Below are 20,449 nucleotides of genomic sequence, written 5' to 3' on the forward strand. Positions count from 1 at the left end.
TTAAGTATTTTCACTCATTGTTGTTAGGGTTCATAACATAATCCATATTATAAGTAACATAACTTATAAATAAGTACCAAAATTTTTATTTCATTTAATTAATTTTTAATTTTAAACATTATGAATTTGACATATAAAAATATCTTAAGATTATTGTGTTTTTCTAATTTTCAAAGAATTGTCTAACTAACAATGGTTAGTTCAGTTGGTAACAGTTAAAGTTATATTTTATAAAAATGTAATTTTAAATTTTACTATTAACGTGTCAGCACTGTGATCTCTGAGTGAATAATGGAAGAGTCCAACGAAGATATATATATTTAGAAACAGAGGAAGACGACCCGACAACACTGTTTACACTGTGACTCTTTTGCTTCCTTGTTTTGAAGGTGAGAATTAAATTTTCATACTTTTTAATAAAAATATTTAAATAAATTTATAAATGTCTTCATTTTTTAATTAAAAATTAATTCACCAATTTTCTTCTTGTTCGACTAAAATATTAGTCGTGGTTAACCCAAAAATTTTTAAAATTAAAATTAAATATCACTTAAATTTTTAAAATGTATACTAAAATAATTAAAAAACATATTAAATTATTATAGCTAAAATATTTAAAAAATATGTCAACAAATGTAAATTTTATTAATTTATAATTTAATAAATATTTATTTAAAAAATTCAGTAATATATATATCAATTTTTCTAAACTTTTCTTTATCTATACTATATATATCTTTTAAGTCGAATAAGACTATTTAGGTGATCAAAAAAATTTATTGATTTTCTTTACCTGTACAATATTATACAAGATAAAAATTGTATATAGTAAATTTTTATTAAATTTATATAATTATATATTAATGAATTAATAATATAAAATGTTACAATTATTTTATGAAAATTTATCATATAAAATTTTTTAATCTATAAAATATTATACATGTTAAAAAGTATATATATATATATATATATATATATATATATATATAATTTTAATGTGTTTAAAAGTATAAATTGTGAATTCTTTTGATGAGGCATTTTTTATAATAAAATATATTTAAAATACACTGAAGAAATTTATTAAATACATTTCATTTTATATACTTTTTTTATCCTACTCGGTAATAATAGAAATCTTGATAAAGTAATATATAACTTTTTAATAACAAAATATATGTGTTAATTTGATAAATATAATATATTCAATTGATACATGTGCATGAATATTATTTGTTGTACAGATTTTTGTTTTTACTATCTATATTCAGAAGGGCATCATTAAGAATCTTTCAATCACACATTCATAATATGGGATCGATGTTGGCAAATAGCATATGTAATAGAATTTTTTATTTTTTTTTATGAAGTACATATTCTTTTGCTTAAATTAGTAATATTAATTTTTATATGATTATTTCTTTATTAATTTTTTAAAATAAAAAGTAACTATAAAGAAATATATAAAACAGAAATATAAAAAATTTACTCTATATAATATTCTTTCCTTGAATTTCAAGTAATTGTGAAAACATTTATTAACTTCAAAAAAGTATATTAGATATGTAAGCTCTTATGGAGTTGCTTTACGAATCTCAAATATAATTTTATATTATTTTGTTGGTTTTCTAAAAAATTCATAATTAATTTTCATACATCATCAATGAATTAATATTTATCTAATTATATCTTGAGAGATTGTTACATTGTTTTATCTGCCTATATTTTAATTAATTAACAGTTTAAACTAAATTAAAAAATTATATATAAATGATTAAAAATAAAAATTTATTGGAAAATTTAAAAATAACACATAATTATATGTTTTAATTTTTATTATTGATAATTCCATCTAAAGATTAATATTTAATTTTTACTTGAAACTTCACAAACAAGCACACACAAAATTTATTAATATATGCCCACTTATTTTTAGAAGAATTATATTATTCAGTTATATACTTTTTTAACTGCATTTAATATATAACATGCTAACATGTTTCAACTAAAAAAAGTGAGTGTTATTTTACCTTTTTAGCGCTCAATGATTGATAATATGTAATTAGGAAGATACAATTTTAATTTTCTTATAATGCAAAAATATTATTCCAAAAAAGGTAAGTGTACATTAGAAAAATTTCTATATTATTATTATTATTACTATCATTATTACTTAATTAAAAAAAGCTTTTAAATATGAGAGTTAATTAGAGTAAATCTTAACTATACATAAATGACTAGTATTATCAATATTTTAATAATCACATAATCATTTTAAAATATAACATGACTTGATATTTTAATTTTAATAATTTATAATGAAATTTAATAATTAAAATTTATTATTTTTATATTTAAATTTTCTCTTATTTAATACACTTGTTATTTATTATTTAAAATTTAATATAATTAATTAACATGTAATTATTTGCACATTATGAATTATTAAATTCAATGATTAAATTTATAATTCATTATTATCAACAGTTCAGTATATATTTAACAAAATTTATTTATAGCTATTACGAGTCTATACTAATAGTAGAGTTATATGCATATTTTAACTAAAAAGGTCTAATCCAAACCTAAAATTCAACACAAATTAAATATGTAATATTATATATGAATTTTAAGTGTAATATCAACATAAATTTTAAAATAATATTAAAATATAATACAAATACGTATAATTACGTTTTAAATAAATTTTTATATTGTAAATAAAAGTTATTATTTAACGAGTGAAACACTAGTACGGTTATTTTCTTTGTAGTTCATCACACATACATTTATGTATTAAAATTACACTACCTCTTTATTTTTTACTCTTGTCTTTATTAATTTTATTTTAAAATTTAGAGAATAAATTTGTTATTTAAATATTTTATTTTATTTTATACATTTTTATATCATTTTTAAATATTTATTTTTACATTTATAAAAATTATTTTAATTTTTTAATTTAAAATTTAATATACACAGGAACTCAAATCTGACATTTTACTTAATTAATATCAGACTAACTTCCGTTGATATATATATATATATATATATATATATATATATATAACTATTTATATAATATAAAATTTTATTGTTAAATAATTATATATAAATATTTATTCTAAAATAAAATATATGTGAATAGTACGAGTTAATAGCCTAGTCTAATGTAAAAAAGATTTTGATTTCAATATATTAAAACAGGAGTATCTTAATTGTCTTTATATTTAAGGAAGATAAAACTTCTCGGATAATATTTAAAAAAACTGTACCCTTCAAATTTAATAAAAAATAATTATCAAAACAAAACTATTCCTAAATTAAATATACCATATAGAAATAATTTTAATGAATAATTAAGGATATTGTTTAAAATTTTATTAAATAAAATGTAGATAATTTTTAATAATTATACATATATGTATATATAAGAAACATACATAATGAGAAATATTCTTATTTTAAGAATATGACAATAATATATCTAACAATACTCACTAAAAAGAAATTTCTAACTGTAGAGTCATAATTAAATAATTAAAATTAAGAATAATTAATAGTTAAATGAACATTTTAAAAATTAAGTTATTTATTTTATAATTTTATCTGTTACTATGATTTTCATGTTTTGTAAAAATGAAATATTTTTACTGGATTAATTCTACACACACATAAAAGGCCCACAACCAAGTGTATCATACTGACATATAATTTTATTTGTCTAAAAAATTTAATAGTATACTGTTAACACATTAAATATTAAAATAATATCTCTTATTTTAATATTGACTCATAACACTATAAATAATTTAATTTTTATCAAATAAATTTTACATTTGCGAAGGCAATCTTAGCACCGAAATTTGTATTCATTATAAATGACATTCCTTCCTTAGTATCACAAAGAAGTTGAGTTCTAGTGATCCTAACCTAAAACTTTTATTTTGATTTAGGTGAAGCCATCACAGTAGTTTGGGGCTTTGTGCAAGTTAGTGAAGAACTCAAGAACATGAAACTACCAGCAGTGAAATGATCAGTGTATTTCAAAACAAAGCATATAATTAGGTACTTAATATATATAGCTCTAGCAGGCTCACTCTGTGTTCACCCTCACTTTCCACCGTTTATATACATTTTTTTCATTACGTTGTTGACCACTGGAAAGTACATAAAACAGTACTGTAGCTATCATGTTATAAGAGCTTTAAGGTCATTCAATATGAAATTAACAAATAATATATTTATGTTAAAATTATTATTTGTTAATAGAATACTATTTTTATTTTTAGTTAATTTCTTAATTAGTTTTGAGGGTAGTTGTGAACATTTTATTATAAATATTAGTTATAAAATAAGAAACTATACATATCAGGCTACATTATCGTATAAATCTTATGGATGCTAATTATTCGTTGTGTGCAACAAATTTAGCAAGTATCATACTCACGCACACATGAAACGATCAAAGGAGTACCTTTGGTAGTTATAAGGAAGTGTTTAATTTGTGGAATGTGTATATGTATCCAACATCCACAAATTGAAGCGATTTGATATATGATTCTTAGTTTTCGAATAGCTAGCACCACTTTAGTGAATAAGCAAGAAATCCCAGTAATCATTCTGTGTTTGTAGTACAATGGTGATGTACTTTGTCTGAGAGGCACTGACTCCATGTCACAGACGAGTAACATAGCAAGCCACAAGGACGAGTGGGTCTGGATACTCTCTGAATCAGAGACACTCAGGCATGCAAACAAGGGTTATCAAAGATAGTGTTTGCTTGTCAGTTGTGAGAGCATTGTTTCGGATCAAAGCCTTAGATCACAACCACAACCATCAATTTTAAGCAATTCCAACACTTTTTGAGAGATATGCAATAGAGCAGGAAAAAAAAAGAAAAATATAGAAATTAATATGACTTTAATTAAGAGGAAAAAATCTATGTAAATAAAAGATGTTAGAGTAACTTTATCTTTGCAATAGTTGCTTACAATCAAGTTTTATTTCATTATGCAAAATTAACTACATAAATCACAGAACCTATTTATCTTATGAATCATATACATGGAAAAGTAAGCAATATTATTACATGTGGACAAAAAGAAAGCCATTAAAGATGGTCTTAAATGGGTATGATATTGTTAGTGTTTATATACGATGGATGATCTGAGAACACAAGGAAAAAAGGGAGAAAAAAGAGGTAAAAGAAGAAGGCTATGTGGGTAAGGACACGAAGAGAGGATCTCATGAGAGAAGGGGCCCAGAGAGCACATGTGAGTGGCAGTCAAAGCAAATCAGTGTTATTTGCAAACCAAGTAGATGACTGAGGACCCTGCCATTGCCCTGCTACTTTTGCATCCATTCGGTAAGTGGGTTAATAAAAAAGAAAGGGTTTGGTTGAGTAATTGCTAATTGGCTAGTACAAAATATCTTAAAAGATGCAATTGCAAAGCCTCCTTTGCCCCCACTTCACCACTTATCTAGCAGTTTTGTGCTAAAAAAAACTTGTTCAAATATGAAAAAAAAAATATCATCTTCCAAGAAAAATAATAAACATTATATTATACATCCCCTGTACCCATGACCCATTATACATCAGAAGCAGAAAGGAGGAATAAGATAAAGGTAACACACATCCTAGTTTATCAAACACCAATTTATGTGAGAAATTAGAAAGTAAGTTATCTGACGACTCTTCCTTTCGTTGAAACTTTCTGTTTTATCCACCTTTATTCATACTTATGAATCATTGTTCTTGTCTTTATATCCAAATGCTCTATTATATGTATGCGCATTTCTCTAGCTAGGTTTAGGGTTAAACTTGAAACACTCGACCCTTTTTTATTTCCTTCTTTTTGGGTTATATGATTATACCAAGTTTAGGGTTTAAAGTGGTTGATTTCGAGCCTTCATCTGAATAAAATGCGACAAAAATATATTCACTTCTGTTATTTCAATTGAAATTGGGCACCTGGGTAATGAAAAAAAGAACGAAACAAAAACACATTTAATTGAAAATAGAGAAACTTTCTAAGCTTTGGACAACTATATATATATTTACCTAATTTCCTTGTTTGGCTTTCATTATTCTTTTTACAATCTACAACATGTTTTTCAATTCATATTTAATCTGTAATGAGCAAAAATACCCCATAAATTCAAACATTTAGTGTATTTTTATTTTCTGTTCTGGTTTTTTTTTTCCTTTTCGTGTATACTATTTCCCGCCGAGTGAAACAGAAACCACAGTGATCGGTTTATGGAATTCTTGGAAGTTATATGCTGCCACGAACTTCATGAGATCCTAGAAATAGTGCTCACTGTTGAACACCCTTCATGGTTTCTGTAGAACTTTATTATCAGTACAAGGAAATAACCCAAAAAAAATTTACCTAGGAATTTGTGGAATTCTCCACATGATTTATTTCCCTGATAAGAAGCGAAAAGAAAATAGGAAATCTAGTTAGCTGCACATAAATTCTATTCAAATGAAACAAACAGAGAAGAAACCCTGTTTCTTTACATTGATAACTAGCTAGAAGTTGTAGCAAAGGATAAGAAGAAAAAAAGGAAAATATCGTTTTGACACCATATGAAGTATATACACCTAGTGTGAGATAAAAAAAAGTTACATATACCAAAAATATTAAATGAGTGTTAACTGTTGGCTGTTTTCAAATCTGAATTGAAGAAAAAAACAGAGAGACATCTCTCTATAGAGTGATAAAGGCAAAAACCTAACCCTGCATCTAGTGTTGCTTCATCTTGTGTTCATGTAGCCTTGATACGCAGAACCTAATCTACAAGAGAAAACAATTCAAGTGGATCAATATTTTTTCTAGAGAACAATAAATATTATATAGATAACATGAAAAATGATCTCATTTATTTTCATGAAAATAACAAATCTCAACTACATAACTATATGCAGATGGTTCTGATTAATTGTATTCAATTTCAATAATGATAATATATGTATGTTTCGAATGATTGGATAAGTAATATCAGGGTAAGACTAGGTTGCTTAAAAGAATGAATATTTGTATAAAGAGATTAAAACAGATGAAAGATATAGATGGGTTGCACCCATTAACTTGTACGTGGAATGGTTCACTTTGGATGCGTGTTAGCATCATTTTTGTTTCTAAAATAACGCTTGTGAGCTAATGAAATGGTGGGCTGTTTCTGTTGAAGAAAGCATCTCTTTCCAAATGCTATCGTCATGATTGTTAAATTGCTTTATGAACTAACCCAAATATATGTAACGTATTCACCCCTTGCCTTAAATGTTAAAGAATATATATAATAAATATATTGTAACTCTCGCATGCCCCAATTAAAAAAATTAAATGTATGCGAGCTCAGATGAAGACACGTAGTACCATCATTTAAACAAGTATTGAGATAGAGATTTTGTTGGGTTTTTAAAATTCTTGGTGAAGACAGAGGAAAAACGAGAGACATAAAAAGATATTAAAAAAAGGTGTGTGCTTTCTATTATATTACTCTTTTTAGTCTTTACCCACACCTGCTGCACAAATTGGCTGCAACTCTTTTCATCCTTCTATGCCCCACAAACTAGTGCTTGTGTTTAGTCATTTTTACAGGAAAAAAAAAGGTCAGGTGTATATAGTGCCATACACTTGCAAGGGCTCGGATCACACAGCTAACATATAATAAATACTACTTCAGACACAGAGAACTGAAAATTGTCCCCTTTTTTTTTCCCTTTTCGTTTACCCTACTAACCATAATTTTAAATAAATTTAATTTTACACCCTCAATCAATTAAAATACACTATAAATATGAAAATTAATATTATTTTAGTTTGTAGATTTTCTATTCGGTTACCTTATGTTGGGGGTGTTAGGTGCACTACCATTTGGTGAATCACAAAATCACTGACGGCCAAATTGAATTAATTCAGGGTTGATATTGGGGGGTTCAATAAATTCATCAACTGTTATAAATATTAAAACAAAAGAAATGAAAAGGAAAAATGGATGAAAGTGAAGATATATAGAAAAAATGAAAGTGTGGGATTGTTTTTTTTCCCTGTTTTAAAGTGACATGGGCAAGGGCAACGGGAAAGGTGAGATGTGTGTATGTAACTTGGAAAATGAATTGACCTTTTAGTGCCACGTAGGTGTTGTTATTGCAAAGCTTAAAATGTTTAGTTTTTTGGTATCTGATACCCCCAAAGTGTGTGTGTTTTTTTTGTTCCGCTTTTCATGCAGCTCAAGTCCTTCACATTACTTCTATTTCCATCATAAGAACCGTTCATCCTTTTGGCTCCAAATGGGACCCCATCAAGTACAATGGTCCACCAATTTTTCTGTGGGCCATTCTTGTTGGCCACTCCTACCGCACGCAGGGGTAAGATCCGGCGCGTATCCTACACGCTCCTTCGGTTGTAACTTGCCGTAGTAGCAACACGGAAACACCCCCCTCCCCCCCCCCCCCAAAAAAAATATGAAAATATGTTAATTGTTGGGTTCGCTCAACAGTGAGTATTATCGTAAACAAGTTTATCCGGGATTTCGTGATATGACGAGAGTACCCTCCACCCATGACCCATGTTATGTTTTTTTGGATAAAAACTAGTGGGGGCAGAGAGAGAGAGAGAGAAAAATAAAAATAAGAATAAAAATAAAAAGACTATATATGCTCGATTCTTGAAGTTGAACCTAACCTAGCTAGCATTGGAATGCACAGGGTTTTACTGTGGGGTTGTCTGGACGTGATCATTTCCTGAGTTTCTTTAAAAGAAAAAAAAAAGGCTTTTGGACAACCAAGAGTGACGTGGTTGTAGCGGCAGGTGTTCCTTTTGGGCAAGGGAGAATGGTGGTGGTAAATAGAGATGAAACCTAAGGGTAGAATGGTCTGAGAAGGAGAAAAACAAAACAAATGGAAACATATGAATGAAGGGGCGAGAAAACAAAGCAAAGCAAAGGAAAAACCCTGATTATTATCGAGGTGTGTGTTGAGAGTTAGATAGAGAGAGTGAGTGAGTGAGATCTGCGAATACAAAAACAAAGAGAGAGCTAAGACCCCCCTCCTCCCCCCCAAACTCTCTGAAAACTCCTTCACTCGATTACATAAAATCCATTACTGAGGAAAAAGCACATGAGGATCCGGAAGAACGCGAAGCTTTCCCCTCTTCTATTCTCGTCCTCTTTACGAGGTGGTTCGGTTCCGGTTGAAAGGTTTCAGACCCACGTGTGCCAGCTGAACCAGTCTCCATGGGATGTGATCCCCTTTCACTCTGACTCCATCCAGGTTCGTCACTCTCTTCTCTCTCTATTCCCTTTCAGATCCAACCCATCAAAACCCTCTCTTTCTTTTAGGGTTTTCTCCCCCGAGTTAGGGTTCTCCCCCCTTCACACGCCCTAAATTCTCCTCCTTTCATCTTCCTCTTCCCAATTAGGTTAATGGGTATCCCTCATTTCTCACTATTTCCCTCTCTTTCTCCTCTCTCAGCTCGAACCCGACGATACCTTCACCGCTGCAAATAATGCCAGCGCTGGCGACTCCTTCGGCGCCGTCCAAAGGTATGTAACGTATCCCAATTCCCTCTACTCATTCCACGCCGTTAGGGTTTTTTTTGTCGTTTCTCTCTTCTCCTTTTCATTAACTCAATTCTCCAAAATTTTCTGCTTCTCTCTGCTCCCTCCAATGAATTGTTATCGTCAACGATAGCGCTGGTTCGATGATGGACTCCGACGACAAGGTTAAGCTCGAAGAAACAATGACGATGGTGGCTGATAATAATCACGATAATTGTAAGACGAGAAACTCGTGCTGCTGTAGGAACGAAGGTAAACAAGCTCAATCGTTTTGCGAACATCATTCGACTCTTCTTAGGTCATACAACAGTAGTAACAGCAGCGGTTATGCCAACAAGAAAGCGGTTACGGCGGGGAACCGCCGCGTGAAGACACGCTCCGCGAAGAAGCCACCGAGTTCGAACCCTTATGAATTCTATTATTATTCTGGGTTCGGACCCTTGTGGGGTAAACGAAGAGGTGATAGAAATGGAGAAGGGAGCAAGAACAGCGTCGGAGGAGGAGAGAATTCGACAATGGTGGAGTCCGAGGATGTCGTGGATGCTCCTAGTGATGTTGTCGACGATAATAACAACAGCAACAATAATGATAACAATGTTTGTGCTTCGGAGATGGATAATGGGGAATTCGATTATGTGGATGATGACGAAGAAGAGGATGTTAACGAGGATGATGGAGGGAAGAAGAGAATGAGGAAGCCAGTGAAAGCAAGGTCGCTTAAATCGCTAATGTGAAGATGGGTAACAAAGATATAGTAAGATCGAGGGTTGGGGTTCAATGTATTGTTTTGTGATTATCGTAATTTGTTGTTGTCTTTTTATTATTTTTATTTTGGTGTTAGGGTCATGTTGGGTTGGGTTCTCCTCTTTGGGATATTTAGGGTTATGAAATAATGATGCTAATTTTGGTTTCACATGACGATGAGTTGGTTCGCGGGTGAGTTTAGAGTTGCCAACATCACTGACGGTAGGGGTTTTAATCTAGTGTGAATGAGGTGGACCGGAAAAACTGTGTGTTTCAAATTAAAGGGTGTATTCGTAAATTCACTTTCTCAATCTCTATTTTCTTTTTTTTTTAAGGTTCATTTGCTTTTAACATCTCGTAGCTTTATCCAGAAACGGAGGATTGGACTTTTTAAATTGGCAGTTATATCCATGCATAAATATACTGTGGGCCACCTTTGCAGCATATTTTGAAAGTTACTTCTTTTCTTTTCTTTTCTTTTTTTGCCCATTCTTCTCACAAATAATAATAATAAAATGCTAGAAAAATTAAATTCTAGCTTTTTCTTCTTTTAATCACTCTGTTTATCAAATATTAGCATTGCCAAGAGAGCCAAAAGATTGAAATGTTAATTGCGGAATTAAAATAACAAATTAAACATCATTACACGGAGGTTGAATGATCGCATGCGCTTTGTATGGTTTCTTTTGGTACTATCCAATCAAATTTGTTAACTATTTTAGCATTCTCGCCTATGTCAACACAGCAATTGTGTTTTTAAGCATTAGAGACTTTTTTTAATTTAAATATTTTTTTAAAATTAATGCATAACTAGTTTAAAATATTAAATTTTGTAATTATTATTAACAATTTTATTGTATTAAAAATTGAATAAAGGGATAAATTTTAAATTAAAAATAAATTAAATTAATATTGAGTTAAAAAATAAATATTTAACATAAAAAATCATTTGATATAATGAAAAAACTTTAAAAGTACTTTTGTTTAAAAAAAAAACTCTTAAAAATATTTTAATTTAAAAAATCGTGCTTATAAATTATATATAAAGATTGAATTTATCACGTGCTGTGTCAATAATTCCTGTTTAATTAAACTTTTGTTTTATTTTTTAGATTTTTATTCTGACAACAGAGCATACTCCTTAATCTGTTTTGTGTATTTTATGAATAATTAGTCTGGTCAATATCTTATTCGACAACGTCTCATTAAAAATTATTATTGACCAGTCATTTTGATATTAGTTTTTAAATTAACATTATTCCTTTTTTTTTTCGTGAAAGTATCATTATTACATCAGTTTTTTTTTAAAATAATAATAAAAGAATATACAATAAAATAAAATTGCTAACGAGCTTGAATAATAAGAAGTGCATACCTACCCAGTAAAAGTGTATGCAATATTTATGAAGTTCTTGAAGTGTTGAAAGCATTTGTTTTTGACTTAAAAAGTTGTAATTTATAATGGAAATGTTGTGATTACTTCAGGAGGTGTTGGGAACATTTTTCCGGTAAACAGTGTTTATAATTTTGCTCCTAAAAGTTGCTTTTTTATTAAATTTGAATCCTATTAAAACTTGTCTTATAATTTATTTTTTTTCATGTACACTTGGTATAAAAAGTTATCATGACGTTGAGCTACAAGATTTGCCCCTAAACTAAAGGGCATCATAGCTTTCTACATGATGGCAAGCCTATACTTCATTAGTGTGTGTCTAGATAGATAGAGAGAGAAAATACTCATTTTCACGTAAGCATGAGAGAAATAATAAATAGGTAAACAACATTGTAAAATATTTACATTTATTTTGTCCCAAAGAGATGAATGAGATTTAAAACTATGACTTATCATATATACAAACATATCTTGCTTCATTTGACCAAACTCTTAGGGTTAGCTTTTTTAAATAATGGTAACCTTTAGATTTTCCCCCGGTGGAATCAAATTATTGTTGTTTTTGTTATTATTGTAATGTTAACATTTAGGTTTAAATATATGACTTTGTGTAAACTTTTCAAGTTCCTTAGTGTTGCATTAAGTTACAGTTTTCTAAAAGAATGTAATCTGACTTGAGCAAATTATTGGCAGATTTACAGAGATTTTTCCTCATTCGTTCAAATTGTGACACTTTAAAATCAGGGTTGAACTATGTAAATACAATTGTATCTTTGCTTCCTTGGCTTGCAGCCTGATCATGATACAGTTAATACATTCTTTTCCATATTTTCATATCAAGTGAGTTTAAAGTAAGATAAAAAGCAAACTTCAGAATATTATCCTAAACAATGATCACTTTGCATTATTTGAAACTTACTTTATTTTATTTTGTATAATTGGAAATATAAAGTTAATATCAGAAACAGGGGTTATTAATACATAATGCAGAGCAAATAAGGCTCACAATATGACATGGAACATCATCTATATACTATTCATTCTGATTTAAACAATCTGACAGAGGAGCAAGTGCGACCTTATTATTAATTCTACAGACATTAAAAAATGAAATTGATCTTAATCTATAATCTTCATATCATCCCACTTCAAATTGCAACTATGTTTTAAAATTATAAAAATCCACATATTTTTCTCTCCTAAAAATCAGCATATTATTAGTTTCAACTTACAAATTATATAGGCTGAACTCCAAATCTAGGAGAGGTATCGAACCTGTTTACCTATTCATTGTTGAAGACATAGACACCCATAGCATCAGAATCAGAGATACATAGATTAATGTAGCAGCTAAGAGTGTCAAGCATAAAGAAGTAATTTCAGTAATAGTTCTAAAATGAGATCACAAAAGCTTCTTAAAATGCATTAAATTATTTTGGGTAGGAGTATTAATGTCATATAAGTTACTTATGTCTTGATGACCTAACAGAGCAGAGAATGTGCAACAGAGAAAGCAGACCATCAATTTGCAATTTACAACAAAATGATCAAAGTTATCTTAGAATAATAAGATGAAATTGGATCCAAAATGTATTGGACAATATATCATATTCTCACACAACGATGAACGTACAAAAATTTATTTTACAAGGGTAACATGCACACACATTTAAATTTGTAGCATTAAAAATATTTAAATTATTTGTAATAGTATAATGTATATCATGATTATTTTTTACAAATTTTTATGTTGAGCAAACTCTGAAAAATTTTCTTATTTTTAATAATGAAAAAAATGAATTGTAACATAGGTAACAAAACAATCAACCAATTATCTGTATCTTACACAATTTTTCACCTGATGCTTAATGATACTTGTAGCAAAGAAATACATTGATTTGTAAGCAAAGAGATTTCTTATACTGTTGCCTCCCATTCTATCATGTATATTATTTTCTAACATATCTCAATTTTATTTTAGATTAAGGATGTCAGATTATAAACACAATTCAAATTTAGTGGAATTACTATAAATAATAAAATTTGTCCTCTATATTTTTAATGCATTTAAATATTAAAAACTCGAAATTAAAACCATACATAGTATTAAACTTAAACAAAGACACAAACACGCACACACGCATGTGCACATGCTCACAAAACCACATACCAAAGACTCAAACTCAAAGACTAGATTCTTAAGCTTGAACAAATATAAATGCACACCACAAGTATCTTTTATAGAAAATAATCCTATTTGAATGTGAGGAATGAGCATATTTATTATCAAGTTAAGGAAGATATTCACTGCTTGGTATGAGGATGGTAACATGCATTCAACTGATCAAGTGAATTTGTGTACACTATGAATTCAGTGAATTTGGTTGCTTGAGATAGCCAAACAACCCACCCTGCCTAAGCTCACAATTCAAATAGGACGGTGCATATATGATTCAACACACTTTTTTTTAATTAATGAAAACCATTTAAATTAAGGGTTCTTGTATGTATATTCTTTATTTCAACTCATCATCTACCCCCCAACCTTGACAAGAAATAGCCTAAGTGGAAACCAATCCTAGCCCTACCAGCCGCCACCACTGTCCTATATTAAGCAAAGCATGAAGCATATCATGTCTAGTAGCAATTGCAAACCTAAGCTATCAGGTATGCTACTTTTTTTACACATCAAACCCTTAACCAACAATGTTGATGAATGTTCAACAAAATCTTCCGTCATCACAGTCAAGTAAAAATATTCTAACTTAACATCAAAACCTCTTTTATAAGTACTCACCCACCCATTCAGTGAAGTGGATCCTAACATTGGATAAAGACTGTCATTAGACTCATTACCAACAAGGAAGAAGAAATACATGCTAACCTTGATTTCATTAGAAGAAGTGAAGAACGGATATGATGAATCTTATACATTGGCAACATTTATCTTTTTATAATTAAAATATATAATCTTCTATAATAAATTAGAGTCTTTGTTTACTTTTTATTATCAAAACATGACTTTTTTTTATTCAAAAATAACACACGTTTTTTACTCTCTTTTTTTCTATATTTTCAATTGATCATTGACTTTTCTTTATTTTATTTTTCCCCATATATCATAAATAAATTATGCTCCAATAATTTTAAAATTTTTACTTATAATTTTATGTAATTTTCATCTTTATTTCTTTGTTTTGTATTTAGTTGCATAATCAAATAGTAAATTTTCACATATGTATTTTTTTATATTAAAAATAATCATTTATCTTAATATCTTAAGCTTTATTTGTAAATTTAGAGAAAAAAATAAAAAAGTTTAGAGGACAAGTAAGGAGAGGAGAAAGAAAATTTGATAAAACAATCATCTAAATTGAGAGAAATTAAAAATTTAAAAACTTTCAAATTAGGATTAACATAAAATAATTAAGCATTTTCCTTCCTTCTCTTTCCTTCATAAAACTAACTGCCAAATACAACTTTAGTCTTTTATCCCTTTGAAAAAGACACATGTCACTTTTATTTTTTTAAATTTAAATTTAAATTTAAATTTAAAATAAATTTCTCATATTTTAATTATAAATAAAAAATTAATGTAAAATATTTAAATTTTAATATTAGTAAAATAGGCATAAATTTATTATAATTTTATATTGTTTAAATGTTACGTGTGAAACACGCTCTTGCACGTGCGTGTGATTTGTGGGAGAGTACCACCAGGTCAGCAATTCGGGTCGTAGCTTCTAAATTGGTAAGGCTTCTTCTCTACCCGGTAGTGATATCCGGGTATAAGACACCGATTCAGATGCATAAAACCACATAGCATAATTACGTATTAGTACATTCCTCTATATTATAAGTCCATTTCAAACAACACAACATAGCAAGATTCATGACCATCCATGAAAAACTACACAGGTTACAGTAATTTACAAGATTAAGCCAATTATCGTAACAAAATTACATTAATTTATGTGGGATATATCGAAGGAAAAATTTAAATAGAAAAATTAAAAAATTACCTGAATTTAATTATGAATCTGCATATCCATTAATGATCAGCTTGAGTAGTTTCCAATTTTTGATATCGGCAAGAACCCTATCGCATAATAGTGTTATTTGTTAAGACTGAGAATAAATTTTAACAAAGAATTTGCATATCGATTAATGATCTCTCAGTTGTTTTTAAATTTTGATAGGGATAATACCATACTGCACAGTAGTTCTATTTGTTAAGGTAAATTTTTAAATCTTTTAAAATTAATTATGTAGCTGTGAATAAAATAATCTTAAGATAAGATTTATAATTTTTTTCTAATAATAATATTTTATTTGTATGAGGCCCACAGCCCACAAAACTTACAAGTTGAAAATTTATAGTTTATAACTAAAAACTTATAATTTGAAGTAGTTAGGTGAATTATAACTTTCTGATAAAATTAATTAAAATATATTAAATTATTAAAAAAATATAATATTATATTAATTTAATATTATAATAAAATGAATTAGAGAGGTTTATAATTTGTATTTATGTGTCATTTGTGTGTAAAGGTAAAGATAAAAGTGAAATAAGATTATAAGTAGAAATGTGTTTAAATAAAATTCTAATTTAATCAACAAAGATTAATTTGAGTGGCAAGTAATTCAGTAATATTTAAGCAAGACTTCAAGTTTGAGTTCTTGTATATGTAAAAATTTTCAGCCACCACATCTAGTGCATGACTTATGTCAAATTCGAATTAAACTATATGAGAAATAAAAAAAATTCAATTTAACATTTTTTTATAATTTTATAGACTCATTTTATTTTGTAATTATCAAATAATTCCACTGATTTATTTTTTTATAAAAATATATGTTTTTAAATAAATTATAAATTTGTATTACTAAATATAGCTTAAATTAACATATTTAAAAAAAAGCGAATTGTTAAAGCTACTAATTAATGTAAAAGGATAAATAGAGATATAATTAATTATTAAATGTAATTTAAAATTTGGTAATTAAATATTTTTCAAGATATAAATTTTCATGTTTTATTTATTTCAAATCATTTATTATCATAAATTTATGATAACATTTTTTTATTTATGATATTTTTATTAAATTAAATGAGATACATTAATTAATTTATATTACTATTTTGTTGAATATTAAATAATGAATAAATAAGGGATTATGGAAAATTATAAAAAAAAATTCTTTAAGTTAATAATAGTTAAATTTTATGTTTGATATGATTATTTTTAAAAAATTCAGAAATCTACCAATGTATCAAAGTTGTCAAATAGTACATATATATATATATATATATATATATATATATATATATATTTATGCTATGGTTAATATTGAGGGTTGCAACTAAATTTGAGATGAGTTTTAGTGATAGTTTGTAACCATGATCAGTGGTGAGTTCAATAGATATTTTCTTTTAGATCTAAGTAAATTGATGATGATAAGGTTGTTTGATTGGAGTTGTTTATTTAACTTTGATTAAAAAAACAATATTTAAATTGAGGTTAGAACATTCTAAAAATATATTATATAATACTTTTAAGAAAATTTAAAAATAGAAATTTAAAAAATTGATCTTCAGAAAATAAAATTCTAAAGAAATAAAAAAAAGTTGTATATTAAAAATTATTTTAAACTCTGTTTATAAGTTAATTTTTCAGAAAAGACTTTTAGTTTTGTTTGTAAATTGGTTTTCGAGGGAAGGAAAAGTAAATACTTTTTGTTGAAAATTGTTAAATAAAAGAGAAGTTTATAAGCCTTTTATATACTTTTAATTCTATATTTTTAAGTTTTCATAAGTTAAAAATTTTGATATTAAAGAGAGTTTTTGTTTTTCTTTTAAAAACAATTTTCTATTTTTTAATTTTTTAATTTTTAAAAACAAAAAATATTTTTAAAATAGAAATCAAACATATCTTAACTCTTTTATTTCTCCATTCTCTTCTTCTTTTTATTTTTAATTTTTTTATTTTTTCTTCCTCTAAACTACTAGAGGAGGCTTTAGAATAACTTTTACAAAGAATACTGTACATTACTAAAGTTATAAATTATGAAATGAATCTATTTTTATTAAATAAATTTGTATCCAATAAAATAATCTTTCCAATAAACAACAAAAAATTAAATAACTAAAAGTCAAAATATATTTACATTTTAAGTTAAAAATAGTTTATTTTATCATTCAAACCTAATTAATTCTTTTAAACTCACTTTTAAAATTGTCATTTTGATATATAAATTAATTTTGTAACATACAAAACTAATTATATTAAACTCTAAAATTTGTTAAAACCAGACAAATGAGTCAAACCGATTCAACCGGAATCTGGACCCATGATCAATCCGGTTTATGTCCCAAATTGTTTTTTCTTATAAACTTGTGGGGCTCAGATTAAAACTTAAAATCGGTGATCCAATCAAACTGAACCACTTTAACATTAAATGTTTTTGTTTCTCTTTTACGCCCAAAAACTCCCCTCATTGCCTTCTTAATAATATATTGTCAATTTTAATATAAATAGTATGCATTGGATTACTTGGGATCATCATAAAAGTAACAAAATTTATCATAAACAATAAATAACAATACTCTTATATTTGGAATACCAATTAAAATGTCTTTACTAAGAGGAGAAGAAGAAGAAAATCTCAAATCCTAAAATCAGGTTTGATCGACTAATTTAGATTAAACCCAACCAATTTATGTGAAAAAAAATAATTAATTTAATAATTTTGGTTCATTTGGTCTAGTTAATATATCAAATTCATCCAACCTAATCAATATATTTACGTTTTCTATCCACTGTAAAATTCTGGCTTGTCAGCAAGTGGTGGCTTTTCTTCAATTTATGTTTGGTCATTTTAATAATTGAAAAATGTTTCTCACCCAAACAAGTTTTAGTGTGCATTTCGAAATCCATGGAAACTCATGGAAGTGTGAAAATTGAGGTCAGCATAGTTTTAGTAAACAACTGATCAGAACTTTAGGTCCTTTATTGATTATCACTGTATTAGAAGTGCATTAAAACTCATCAAACGAATATACTATTATATTATATATTTTAATAAAAATATTCTTTTAGTTTTTAATTAAGACCCTTAAAACCCTTTTTAGCAATTTTCAAAACAAAATTTACTAAAGTGAGAAAAGAAAACTATAAAATCAATTTAAGTCTTGCCAACTAGTATTTCGGATTAAGAAATTATTTTTTTACCAAATTATTTTTTAATAAGCGTTTAACAGTACGCAATAAAAAATTTATATAATAATTTTTTATTTAAAGTTATAATATCATAAAATTCATTATATTAATTATATTAAATATTATAATTTGTAATAAAATTTATTATTTATGATTTATTAATTTTTATTATATTATTAGATACATATTAAAATTTTATCATCCATAATAATTATACTCGACTCGAAAAAAATTATTGAGAAGTTGCGTAGCATTTGCTAATAAATCTTGAAACACTCTCTTTATCTCTCTTTTTAATAAAAAAATAATAATTATTATTTTTAATAAAAATGTATTAATGTTAAATACTTAAAGATAAGATTAACAAAATAAAAACATTTATAACCATGGTTAAACATAACACAATTGATACTTAAAAAGAAAGACAACTAATAATTAATGTCTTAAAACAGTGATTAAAAAATGTTGTTAATGAACAGATCTCCTCATGAGTAAAGACAACACTTTTTTTTTTTTTTTATTTAAAAAACACTTTGAATTACTTAACTAACATATAACAAAACCCAAAAAGAAATTATGAAGCATTTTGGAAGAACCTCTGCTCACAATGACTCTTGAAACAAGAATCACAGGAATAAAAATGTTTCAAAACAGTCACATATCCTCTCTAACTTTGAGTTGAATTTGATGATGTCTGATTCAATCTCTTCTTCATCCATGTCAATTATAAGCATCTAAGCCCAAACATTTTTGTTATGAAACAAACCCCAACCCATTTTTGTTTCAAAATCATTGTCAAGCCCAATCCCCTTGCATCATTGCAATCCCCCGAATTGGTGTTCCATCTTTGAAGTAACTTATTTGAATTTATGAAGTAGACTTATGATTTTTCACAAGCCTTTTAAATTATTTTAATAAATATGATAATTTAACTTATAAATATTGTCTTATTTATTAAAATCGTATAAATAAATATTAAATTAAATTAAATTATTTGATGCAAACATATTATTTCAAGTCAAATCAACTTTTTTTGTTCAACGATTATTAACTTGAATTGAACAACATAGAAGAAAAGTTGGAATCAAGTCATATTTCAATAAATTTGAATAAAATTATCCACTTCTGACAACATGTTAGCCTCAATTGAAATAATCACAAAAAAATTGGTCTGGTTAATTTTTCTTACTTCTGCATTAAGAAAGAAGTGGGTACACTTTTTAAAAGAAAAATGGATTCTAACTTTTCATGATTTGACAAATCATATTGGCAGTAAGAAGGGAAGAAAAAATAAAAATAAAAAAGCTAAGCCATTGGGAATATAATTTACTGGGTGTGTCATAGCAAAAGTTCTTTTTGGTTGATTTACATAAGACAATGAGCTACACAACTTTATTGGTTTCTATCATTTTCTTTTTTTTAGCTTTATTCTTCCTTTTTCTTATTTCTTCAACTTTAATTGAATAGTTCCCAACATTTTCCATTCAAATCTCAATGCCGTCTCTGACCCACTCAAACT

At 27.1% G+C, this 20,449-nt stretch overlaps 1 protein-coding gene across 1 annotated transcript; it reads left to right on the forward strand.

The window, feature by feature from the left end:
• Positions 1 to 8,933: 8,933 nt before the first annotated feature.
• On the forward strand, positions 8,934 to 10,606 carry LOC113850402 (putative uncharacterized protein DDB_G0289263). Its single transcript, XM_027480940.1, has 3 exons — positions 8,934 to 9,283; positions 9,485 to 9,555; positions 9,704 to 10,606. The coding sequence occupies exons 1-3, from the start codon at positions 9,131 to 9,133 to the stop codon at positions 10,302 to 10,304; spliced, it is 825 nt and encodes a 274-aa protein (XP_027336741.1). The 5' UTR covers positions 8,934 to 9,130; the 3' UTR covers positions 10,305 to 10,606.
• Positions 10,607 to 20,449: the final 9,843 nt, after the last annotated feature.

Source organism: Abrus precatorius, unplaced genomic scaffold (genome assembly GCF_003935025.1).
Source record: "Abrus precatorius isolate BTA unplaced genomic scaffold, Abrus_2018 Scaffold9, whole genome shotgun sequence".
Classification (NCBI taxonomy): domain Eukaryota; kingdom Viridiplantae; phylum Streptophyta; class Magnoliopsida; order Fabales; family Fabaceae; genus Abrus; species Abrus precatorius.

Excerpts from the sequence above, each read along its gene's own strand:
- LOC113850402 (XM_027480940.1), top strand. The coding sequence starts at position 9,131 with ATGAGGATCCGGAAGAACGCGAAGCTTTCCCCTCTTCTATTCTCGTCC. Across the intron at positions 9,284-9,484 it reads TTCACTCTGACTCCATCCAG|CTCGAACCCGACGATACCTT; the intron begins GTTCGTCACTCT and ends CTCCTCTCTCAG. Across the intron at positions 9,556-9,703 it reads TCCTTCGGCGCCGTCCAAAG|CGCTGGTTCGATGATGGACT; the intron begins GTATGTAACGTA and ends CGTCAACGATAG.